The 12,122-nt window shown below is 42.0% G+C and overlaps 1 protein-coding gene across 1 annotated transcript; it reads right to left on the minus strand.

Annotated features, from left to right (window-relative positions):
• Positions 1-348: 348 nt before the first annotated feature.
• Positions 349-5,967, minus strand: LOC115203654 (uncharacterized). The gene is made up of 4 exons (XM_029768555.1): positions 5,831-5,967; positions 3,357-3,496; positions 2,634-3,103; positions 349-650 (listed from the first exon to the last, which is right to left on the minus strand). The coding sequence occupies exons 1-4, from the start codon at positions 5,877-5,879 to the stop codon at positions 644-646; spliced, it is 666 nt and encodes a 221-aa protein (XP_029624415.1). The 5' UTR covers positions 5,880-5,967; the 3' UTR covers positions 349-643.
• Positions 5,968-12,122: the final 6,155 nt, after the last annotated feature.

A 12,122-nucleotide genomic window follows, 5' to 3' on the forward strand; every position in this document is an offset into this window, starting at 1 on the left:
ATAGATAAATGTCTACCAAACTGACTGTAACTGAACATTAATCAAACACAGGAGATTGAAGATCTTTCCATAGAGCAGATGTTATTTATTAATCCATTATACAGAGAAAACAGAAATTCAATTTTTTTTGCAAACACAATAGGTTACCCAACTACCCACACAAAATAGTTTATTTTATTATTATCCTCAAAGCAGTAGATTTGTAACCAAAGTTATACCAGTAATGGTCAGTATCAGGACTGGCTAATGTTGTCTCATCACATACATGGCTGTAACTTTAAAGACATTTAAATAGATATATGCAATACATTTTTCACTATGAAGGATTAGTGTTTATTGTAAATACGGTGTAGCCTACAACTAAATCTAATTAAATGTTATAAGGAACTCTGGATAAGCCTGCACATCATTGAAGATTAAAAACGTGGTTGGAATGGAGGTGTTATCTGTGACACTGTCGTACAAGTCAGCACACCTCCCGGAAGGTTTGTCAGGGGGAATAATCCAGCCTGGGTGTCCCTGAGTGTAGTCTCCAACAAGAACCCTGGCCAGGTACATGCGCTTGAACCCTTGTGCATCAGGTGGGACGTATCCTCTTGGTGAAAACAATGGGTTTACGGCGAAGTAAGATCCAATTGCAATTTCAACTCCTGGAGAAAAACATTATTGTTAATAGTTGAACACGTGTATTACACAAGGCTGATCAAAAAGGTCCTTATTTTAGGCAGCACCTCTATTCCAGTAAAAGTACAGTACCAGTCAAAAGTTTGGACACACCTACTCATTCAAGGGTTTTTCTTTATTTTTTATATTTTCTACATTGTAGAATAATAGTGAAGACATCAAAACTATGAAATAACACATATGAAATCATGTAGTAACCAAAAGTGTTAAACAAATCAAAATATATTTGAGAAAATAGTGAAAATAAAGATACAGAGGGAAAAAAGTATTTGATCCCCTGCTGATTTTGTACGTTTGCCCACTGACAAAGAAATGATCAGTCTATAATTTTAATGGTAGGTTTATTTGAACAGTGAGAGACAGAATAACAATAACAAAAAATCCAGAAAAACGCATGTCAAAAATGTTATAAATTTATTTGCATTTTAATGAGGGAAATAAGTATTTGACCCCTCTGCAAAACATGACTTAGTACTTGGTGGCAAAACCCTTGTTGGCAATCACAGAGGTCAGACGTTTCTTGTAGTTGGCCACCAGGTTTGCACACATCTCAGGAGGGATTTTATCCCACTCCTCTTTGCAGATCTTCTCCAAGTCATTAAGGTTTCGAGGCTGACGTTTGGCAACTCAAACCTTCAGCTCCCTCCACAGATTTTCTATGGGATTAAGGTCTGGAGACTGGCTAGGCCACTCCAGGACCTTAATGTGCTTCTTCTTGAGCCACTCCTTTGTTTCCTTGGCCGTGTGTTTTGGGTCATTGTCATGCTGGAATAACCATCCACGACCCATTTTCAATGCCCTGGCTGAGGGAAGGAGGTTCTCACCCAAGATTTGACGGTACATGGCCCTGTCCATCGTCCCTTTGATGCGGTGAAGTTGTCCTCTTAGAAGAAAAACACCCCCAAAGCATAATGTTTCCACCTCCATGTTTGGCGGTAGGGATGGTGTTTTTGGGGTCATAGGCAGGATTCCTCCTCCTCCAAACACAGCGAGTTGCGTTGATGCCAAAGAGCTCCATTTTGGTCTCATCTGACCACAACACTTTCACCCAGTTGTCCTCTGAATAATTCAGATGTTCATTGGCAAACTTCAGACGGGCATGTATATGTGCTTTCTTGAGCAGGGGGACCTTGCGGGCGCTGCAGGATTTCAGTCCTTCACGGTGTAGTGTGTTACCAATTGTTTTCTTGGTGACTATGGTCCCAGCTGCCTTGAGATCATTGACAAGATCCTCCCATGTAGTTCTGGGCAGATTCATCACCGTTCTCATGATCATTGCAACTCCACGAGGTGAAATCTTGCATGAAGCCCCAGGCCGAGGGAGATGGACAGTTCTTTTGTGTTTCTTCCATTTGCGAATAATCGCACCAAATGTTGTCACCTTCTCACCAAGCTGCTTGACAATCGTCTTGTAGCCTATTCCAGCCTTGTGTAGGTCTACAATCTTGTCCCTGACATCCTTGGAGAGCTCTTTGATCTTGGCCATGGTGGAGAGTTTGGAGTCTGATTGATTGATTGCGTCTGTGGACAGGGGTCTTTTACACAGGTAACAAACTGAGATTAGGAGCACTCCCTTTAAGAGTGTGCTCCTAATCTCAGTTTGTTACCTGTATAAAAGACACCTGGGATCCAGAAATCTTTCTGATTGAGAGGGGGTCAAATTCTTATTTCCCTCATTAAAATGCAAATCAATTTATAACATTTTTGACATGTGTTTTTCTGGATTTTTTTGTTGTTATTCTGTCTCTCACTGTTCAAATAAACCTACCATTAATATTATAGACTGATAATTTCTTTGTCAGTGAGCAAACGTACAAAATCAGCAGGGGATCAAATACTTTTTTCCCTCACTGTAAACCCTTGAATGAGTAAGTGTGTCCAAACTTTTGACTGGTATTGTTCCTCTACACAAAATACCATGAGGAGAACTCCCATTCCTGTTTTCATACCATGTGTTTCTTCGTAGCTGCGATTGAAGCCATGATTGTTGATCTGACTGATGGAGTTTGAACTGGTGCCATGGAAGAGCAGTCTCTCGTTGTTGTAGTGATCTGACTGATGGAGTTTGAACTGGTGCCGTAGAAGAGCAGTCTCTCGTTGTTGTAGTGATCTGACTGATGGAGTTTGAACTGGTGCCATGGAAGAGCAGTCTCTCGTTGTTGTAGTGATCTGACTGATGGAGTTTGAACTGGTGCCATGGAAGAGCAGTCTCTCGTTGTTGTAGTGATCTGACTGATGGAGTTTGAACTGGTGCCATGGAAGAGCAGTCTCTCGTTGTTGTAGTGATCTGACTGATGGAGTTTGAACTGGTGCCATGGAAGAGCAGTCTCTCGTTGTTGTAGTGATTGTTCTTCTCCTCCATCTGTTTCTTCTGTATCTGATAGTTCTTCCACAGTGTCTCGTTCTGGACTTGTTCAATCTACCAATATGAGAAAAAGTACAACAAAAAGTTTGAACGTTATATATTTTTACTGAAGTGCCACAAGGGATTTTATGGACAGTAAGGAAATAACAACTGACATCTTTAACTGGTTTAGACAATATTGCCAGCTAGGGAGTTGAGCTAGGTAGTGAAATTCAAGCAACAATTTACATAACCTCTTGCTTTTAACTCCAATATTTTCCAGTAACAACATGATCTTAAGTTTCCATTAACCTTAACATGAACATACTTCAACAATGGTTAGGTTGATCCCTGTCTTCACACACTCAGCCTTCACATCATTGTATTCCCTGAATCTTGGAGACAGATTGACCAACTTTAAGAAAGAACCCTTCATGTCGTCCCAGTGTGTAGGCACTAAGGTGTCACCTGGACAGAAGACAGACAGTTTGGTATTTAGTGGACAATTCATGACACAATAAAGGCTGTCATTAAAAAGTTTAAATTCTGTACATATTCCTTCAGTATGGGCTCCTGAGTGGTGCAGCGGTCTAAGGCACTGCATCTCAGTATAAGAGGGGTCACTACAGTCCCTGGTTCAAATCCAGGCTGAATCACATCCGGCCGTGATTGGGAGTCCCAAAGGGCAGCACACAATTGGCCCAGCATCATCCGGATTTGGCCGGGGTAGGCTGTCATTGTAAAGAAGAACTTATTCTTAAATGGACTTGCCTTGTTAAATAAAGATTAAACGTTACAACATATTTAAACTAATTATCTGATCTCACTGATTTTAATACTTTAATTTATTTATACATTTAATTCATACAGATGAGAATATATAATAGAGTCATCTTTCAGTTATTTTCTCAATAACTCTCTTCTGCCCTTTATGTTGGAAGCTTTTCTGTACAGGACATTAGCCTCATTATCCACATTGTGGTCTTGGTTCTGCCATCCTCCCAGACTGCTCAAAAGGTAGACTGATCGTCTGACGTTCTCTTTCCTTTCCACAACCATGTCCCTGATGATTCCGTCTGCAGTAAGCACATCACGGCTCAGGCCCTCCAGACAGATCGGGGAGTCGGGGCCCTTCATCTCCAGGCGGATGCTGACAGTCAGCTCCCTCTGTATGGTCTGCAGCTGCTCCACATCCGCCTTGCTCAGCTGGCTGATGTGTGGGTCCTTGATGATTCTCTCCATCTTCTGAAAGAAGCTCCCTTGGCCATCTTGACATAGAGACAGGCCCCTGAGAGGATGATTCTGGGCCTTTTGGGGTCAAAACGGACATTCATCTCATCACGCTTGACAAAATGTCTCCAGTTCTGATATTTTTTCTCCTGGATGAATTTAACCACGGCACAGGACTTGACACAGACAGCCTCTTCGACTTGTGAGTAGTTTTCAACAAATCTTCCAGAAAGTTGCTGACCTCTTTGACCTGGCCCAGAAAGCCAGAGACAATCATTCTGTCTCTGCTCTCTGGATGGAGCTTTATCACCACAGTTTTCTTCTTTGGGGAGTTGTATGCATCCACCAGGTGGCTGTTCAGATCCTTCCACCCAGGCATCCTCAACACATCCTGGAACTTCACCACGAGGCTCTGCATGGACAGGGCAGTCTTCACCATCTGCTCTGAGCTGCCAGTCAGAAGCACCTCTCCACCCTCCATGCTATACACAGCGCCGGGACGTGAACAGGTCCTGGGACATCTCCATACTGTCGACTGACCTCAGGAAGTCCAGGATGTGAGGGTCCAGCTTCAGCTGCTTCTTCCTCATTCTGAGCTCCTCTCCAGGATCCAGTTCTGCAACTTGTACACCTCTGTGACAAGACCTGAGAGAACCAGCTTCTTGGTGTCGTCTCTGTAGGAGAGACCCAAATCTGGGTCTTCATCTGCTGCGCGCTTCAGCAGTCCTTCCTGCTGCAGGATGTAGAACATGGCAGGGGACACCTCCATCTCCTGTGAGACGCTGTCCCTCTGCCTCTGTATGTGACTCATGGCCCTCTTCATGAGGCTCTCCACCGGCCGCCTGAGCCGCTTTGTGTCTTCAGCCAGGCCCGCCACTGTCAGAGCCCCTCTGGATGCCTCCATCAGCAGGACAGCATCCTCTTTCACCACCGAGCGGACTTCCTTCTCCACTGCCTCCCACACTGGGGCACTTGAACAACACTCATATTGGGCCGTGATGTTATGGAACACGTTCAAGGCATTCTGTTTCCATCTGTCAATGTGTTTTTTCGTTAGTCCATTCTGCTTCAGCAGGTTAGGTAGAGGGCTGAGTTTGACCTCAGCACTGTCAATGTCCACCTGACAGAAGTGGACCTTCATCTGGTCATTGATGGGGGACAACTGTCTCTTCATGGAAAGGAATGACCATAAAGCAGGATGCAACCTCTCTGTGAAGGGTTCAGGCAGCTTCCACATTGGCCTGATCTTGCCATACAAGACCGTGCCCAAGGACTCGTAGTAAAGAGATACGTTGACTTGGACTTTGCAAATGACATGGTTTAGATTTTTTTATTGTCTCCACAGCTGAAATGATATAGAAAATAGAGTAGCAATATAAAAGGCTGTGCAAAACCTAAACACAAAAGATTTGTTTAATTCCTCAAATTGTGTTAAATAGTACCCAAAATACAAATAACAATATTAACAAATGAACACATTGATGTTTTTTTTTTATTATTATTATTATTATTATTATTATCATTAAGTCAATCTCCCAAGCAAAATAGTTGATTCACTCTGCAGGTTTTTACATTTTGGCTCCTGGAAGATGACGATGGTTGCCTTCTCCTCAGAGATCATAGTGATTCTATTCACTGGCCCCCCGTCTCCAAGTAGAGCTCCAAGATATCTTCAATTAGGACAGGGAAGAGCTTCTCCACTGTCACTCTGTGACACCGTTGCAGCTCCCGGCCAATCACACCATGCTTCATGAAGTGTTTGTTACTCTTGCTGTTGGTGAGGAACTGTTCTGCATATTAAGATAAACCATTAATATCCTCATTATCATAGAGAACCTGTATGTTCCCTTCATCTGTGATATGTAATTTGGGGTATTATTATTTGTTAGTCAAACTATAAATGGTTTCTATTAGACATGGAAACTATGGAGCTGCGACCTACTATTGGGTTTGTTGACGGTCACATCTGCTATGTTTGTCTCTGATGATCTCCAGAGAGAAGTTGTCTTCCTCTAGGCCAGAGATTGTCTCCACCAACAACACCAGCATGTCTTGGGACATGCAATCAGGAATCCTCTCCAGTCTCACAGCAGTGCTATGAGGAAACTTCTCAGCACCACCCTGATCTCCAGGCCTGCTCTGAGCTCCACCTGAAATATCTGGGCTTAAATACACTTGATATCCACAAAATGAATGATTCAACACTCAAAATTAGAATTTCCCTAAATACTCTGTGTCACATACTCTGTGTATCTGTGTCATTTGGCCATCATAGAACAGTTATGAAATACCATCAACAAGAGAATAGTGTTAACTGAAGATGTCTGACTTGTTGCACCAACCTGGAAAATGTGTAAAACAGACACAAATAACAACAACAGATCAAATCAGTGCATTAATTAAATCTGGTAAATCATTTTGTAACATTGGTTTTGGCCATAACAACATTAGACTGTGTTACATGATACAGTTTGGAGCGCTATCAAAGCACAGGGTGATGTTATAGCGATGAGGACCATTGTATATCCTTGTTGTCGAGGCCCTTAGATACCTGTAATCTGAAGTACCCAAGAAGGCCACTAGATGTCATCTGATAGTTTACTGGTAATCTGAAGTACCCAAGATGGCCACTAGATGTCATCTGATAGTTTACTGGTAATCTGAAGTACCCAAGATGGCCACTAGATGTCATCTGATAGTTTACTGGTAATCTGAAGTACTCAAGAAGGCCACTAGATGTCATCTGATAGTTTACTGGTAATCTGAAGTACCCAAGATGGCCACTAGATGTCATCTGATAGTTTACTGGTAATCTGAAGTACCCAAGATGGCCACTAGATGTCATCTGATAGTTTACTGGTAATCTGAAGTACCCAAGATGGCCACTAGATGTCATCTGATAGTTTACTGGTAATCTGAAGTACTCAAGAAGGCCACTAGATGTCATCTGATAGTTTACTGGTAATCTGAAGTACTCAAGAAGGCCACTAGATGTCATCTGATAGTTTACTGGTAATCTGAAGTACCCAAGATGGCCACTAGATGTCATCTGATAGTTTACTGGTAATCTATGAACATTTCCAGTAATATCCCCTCCCTTTGCAACCCTACACAGCTCTCATGGTGATGTGGTATCTGGAAATATTACTGTCCAACATCACTTATATTCTTCTGTTTAACAATTCAACTTTTTTTATTGTTTTATTATAAAACATTGACAGAAGATTGTAGTGCTAAATCTCTGTTTAGATGGGCACGGCGACAAAAGCAATGCGTGAGGACTTTATTGGTTGCCATATTAGTTAGCAAACAAACGCTAGGTCCGTTTAATGTTACACATTACAGATAACACAACGGGTTAGTTTGTTTGTTGACTAATGTAAATATCACTCACCAACAATTGTGTGATCAAACCAACACCAACAATGATAAGGACATGTTCAAAAGACAGTCTATCTACAACAGTATCTATAACACCAAAGCTGCAGGAAGTAGGGGTGCTGAAGGTGCTGAAGGTTCTGCAGCACCTCCTGAAAAATAGACCTTTTATTTGTATTTTTTAAATTGTTGTTGGAATTTTCTTTTCACAACGTAGTGAACTGGGCCTTTACTAGTCCTGTATTCGTGGCCGTCATTGTAAAAAATGATTTGTTCATAACTGACTTGCCAAGTTAAATAAAGGTAAAATAAATATTTTGGACAACCTTGGTATGTTGATTCCATCATAGATTTTCAAATAATGTTTGTCCTACTTTAAGTTCCTGTGAAACTAGCGAGACTGACGGGTACCGTGGACTAACACTATACAATTTCTATGCCGCACTAATACAAAAATACAAAATATGTACCCGCGAATACAGTAGTTACATGAAATCCCAAAACTAGCAACCTAACATATTTAGGCTGCTCAACATAAAGTCTCCAGTAGAAAACATAACTTTATCGCGTGGCTTCTATAAACTGAAATACTGACTATCATGTGTAGGCAACACGCGACGTCTCCGCACACGTCCTGACTTTGAGAGTGTCACGCTCGTCGTAAAGATGGGACCAAGGCTCGGCGGGAATGTGTATGCTCATCTTCTTTATTTAGAAGAAAACCAAAATAAACACTTAAACAAAAACCAATGACGAGAAACAGTCCTGTAAGGCACACAGCTACACACGGAACATCTACCCACAAAAACCCATAGAAAAACAACCCTACTAAATAGGACCTTCAATTAGAGGCAACGAGGAACAGCTGCCTCCAATTGAAGGTCAACCCAATAAACTAAACATAGAAATAGAAAAACTAGAACGAACATAGAAATATATTAACATAGAACATTAACCAAAAAACCCCGAAACACATAAAACAAACACCCCCTGCCACGCCCTGACCAAACTACAATAACAAACAACCCCTTTACTGGTCAGGACGTGACAGAAAGAACTTTGAGTTGATTATTAAATTGTAACAAATACAACAACAAACGTTTAGGTTCATGAGTATATTTCAACATTTTTATTGGCATAATTATGTCTGTTTTCTCTGGTGGTATTATATGCTTTTAAATATCATTTGTGGTTTTAACAGGAATACTGGGAGGTACCGGGATGGTTGCAATTTTCTGGGGAAGCTATTAAACCCTACCTCAGACCCTGCTAAAGCCTTCCGACTTCTCTCCTGTAAGAAGGCCTGACACAGGTTCTTCAAAGCCAGGTTCATAGGTGGCTCCATTGAGGAACTTCCTCTGAAAACTGGACATTCTGGAGATTCCTTCCCTTTACACCATAGATGCAGACAGGCTTTGCAGACGCTAAGGCTACAAAACAGAATGACAGGATCCTGGAATATGTCACAGCACACAGGACAGATCTTCCTCCGGGAGAGATGATTTGAAAGCCATTTTCTAACATAATGTGTCAGCCCCTAAAGATTACTTTCACTTTTAACAACTTTTTAAAGACTTTTACTTTTAAACAAACAACCTCCACTTGTTTTCAACCAAACGTTGAGAAGCACTTGGTCACAGCTTTGATGCCTTTTGGTTTATGCAGTGGTTTATTATCTCGCTATCTCTTAACAATCTCATTCCCAGTGTATGTCAGATGGACTTGGTCGCTGGAGAGCTATAAAACTCCCTGAGTTAAACTTTATCAAGGGTGGGGTGTACAGAAACCTGCATAGATAGGCAGTCATTGCATGTGTGTTTCCTTGTACTATGCTTGTTGGGAACAGAAGTCTTGTGGGGACCAGAAGTCCTCACAAGGACAGTAAAACAAGGAAAATTCTGGTGACATTTTGCTGGTCCCCACAAGGAAAAAGGCTATTTTAGACTTAGGAGTTTGGTTGAGGGTAGGTTGACAGGGTTAGAGATTTGGGGTTAAGGTTAGGGTTAAGGTTAGTGATATGGCTACATGAAGGATTTGGGAAAATAGGATTTTGAATGAAAATCAATTGTTTGGTCCTCACAAGGATAATAAAACAAACACCTGTGTGTGTGTGTGTGTGTGTGTGTGTGTGTGTGTGTGTGTGTGTGTGTGTGTGTGTGTGTGTGTGTGCTCCACTCTTAACTTCTCTTTAAGGAAGTAACCACTTTCCACCACATGAGGGTGCACATTCACTGCCTCTTGGCAAATGTAGACAGAATCAGAAGTGTACTGTATACACATATTCTGTAACATATCATATAAACATATTATATCATGCAAATACTATTATATACAATAATCTAAAAGTATTGCAGTATGAACGAGTCACACACACACAACAGAAGTTTAAAGTGTGCATTAAAATATTGGACTTTGTGTAAATTCCTCTGTCTGTATTCTGTCTCTATATTGTCTGTCACTAGCAGCACCATTTCACCAGGTCACATTCTGACTGAGTCACTGTACTTGGTGAATAAAAAGTATTCTGATTCTGATTGGCTATTGACAATGATCATAATACGCCCTCATGTGGTGACAGGTTGTAACTTCAGGTTAACACCAGTTAGTTGTTACGTGTGTGTGCGCACGCCCTTTTGTCCTTGTGTAAATGTGTGTGTTCAGACAAGAGGAATCCCATAAGCTAAGCCTCTGTCGCCACAGCTGGCTCCTATGTCCCTTTCCACAGACATGAGAGGGACCAGGAGGGAATTTTCCCGGGGGCTTAAGACAAAACACACAGCAAGCTATAGACACAGGGACCACATGCCCTGACCTCCACCCCTCATGTATCGCTGTGTGTGTGCTCTCTGAGAGCCCTCTAGTCCAACAGTTGCTGGCTTCATGTCATGTTGTCCGGCAAAATACTGCGCTACATTTTTCTCCCAGGCTTCCCAGTGCTTTGTTGTACTGGGTTGGAAGAGGGTGGCAGGCAGCGAGAGAGAGAGGCAGCTGATATCTGTGTTACTCCCCGGGTTTAGCCGAGTGTTTGAAGGTGTTCCGCATGTGGAATGTTGAGACTGGTGGGGGGATGTATGTTGGTGGGGCCATGCGAAGGGGTGAACGTGAGGGAAAGGCAATAGAGAGAGGGGGGACGGAGGAGTGGGAAGGCCAGCCAGAGAATGAGAGAGGGAGGGAGAGAAAGAGGAGAGCGAGAAAGAGAGAAAGGAGGGTTTGATCTTTTGATGCAGTGAAGACAGGAAGTTATGACTACATTTCATGCCAGGAAGACATGAAGCTGACTTCTTACAGCAAAACACCAACAGAAAGCTGACTTCTTACAGCAAAACACCAACAGAAAGACATGAAGCTGACTTCTTACAGCAAAACACCAACAGAAAGACATGAAGCTGACTTCTTACAGCAAAACACCAACAGAAAGCTGACTTCTTACAGCAAAACACCAACAGAAAGACATGAAGCTGAATTCTTACAGCAAAACACCAACAGAAAGACATGAAGCTGACTTCTTACAGCAAAACACCAACAGAAAGACATGAAGCTGACTTCTTACAGCAAAACACCAACAGAAAGACATGAAGCTGACTTCTTACAGCAAAACACCAACAGAAAGACATGAAGCTGACTTCTTACAGCAAAACACCAACAGAAAGACATAAAGCTGACTTCTTACAGCAAAACACCAACAGAAAGACATGAAGCTGAATTCTTACAGCAAAACACCAACAGAAAGACATAAAGCTGACTTCTTACAGCAAAACACCAACAGAAAGACATAAAACTGACTTCTTACAAGCTGTAATTGAGCTTGGAATGTACGACTGAGCCAAATCTCTTCCATGCTACTACTCCGTGCTCGGAGAGAGATTGGTAGAGAGATATAGGGAATGAGATGGGATACTCCAAATGCCCAGACTTGTTACACAAAATGATCATATGCCACACCATACTTGGAAGCAAGTTGTTTACATACCAAATGCCTTGAAACACGCACAGAAGAGGGATGAGGAAAATACAAGATTGAGAAAAAGAGATAAGCAGGGGAAGAGAGAGAGAGAGATTGTATTGCTGTCATGACTCATGTCACACAGGTGAAACCTCTTACTCTATAATTGATCCTGGGAATCTACCTAAAAATATCTTTAATATTGACTCATGTATTAAGAACCAGCTCTGTATCTGTGTCTGGCCTGCATTATGTCCACTCCAGTGTAAATTACACCTCTGTATCTGTCTGGCCTGCATTATGTCCACTCCAGTGTAAATTACACCTCTGTATCTGTCTGTCCTGCATTATGTCCACTCCAGTGTAAATTACACCTCTGTATCTGTCTGGCCTGCATTATGTCCACTCCAGTGTAAATTACTCCTCTGTATCTGGCCTGCATTATGTCCACTCCAGTGTAAATTACACCTCTGTATCTGGCCTGCATTATGTCCACTCCAGTGTAAATTACACCTCTGTATCTGTGTCTGGCCTGCATTATGT

This window comes from Salmo trutta, chromosome 12 (genome assembly GCF_901001165.1).
Source record: "Salmo trutta chromosome 12, fSalTru1.1, whole genome shotgun sequence".
Lineage (NCBI taxonomy): Eukaryota > Metazoa > Chordata > Actinopteri > Salmoniformes > Salmonidae > Salmo > Salmo trutta.

What these genes read in the sequence shown, in the direction of transcription:
- LOC115203654 (XM_029768555.1), bottom strand. Translation starts at nt 5,879, where the DNA reads ATGATCTCTGAGGAGAAGGCAACCATCGTCATCTTCCAGGAGCCAAAA. An exon ending in CATCTTCCAGGAGCCAAAAT is followed by an intron (nt 3,497 to 5,830) that starts GTAAAAACCTGC and finishes TCTTCTGTCCAG; the next exon opens with GTGACACCTTAGTGCCTACA. An exon ending in TCAACCTAACCATTGTTGAA is followed by an intron (nt 3,104 to 3,356) that starts GTATGTTCATGT and finishes TCATATTGGTAG; the next exon opens with ATTGAACAAGTCCAGAACGA.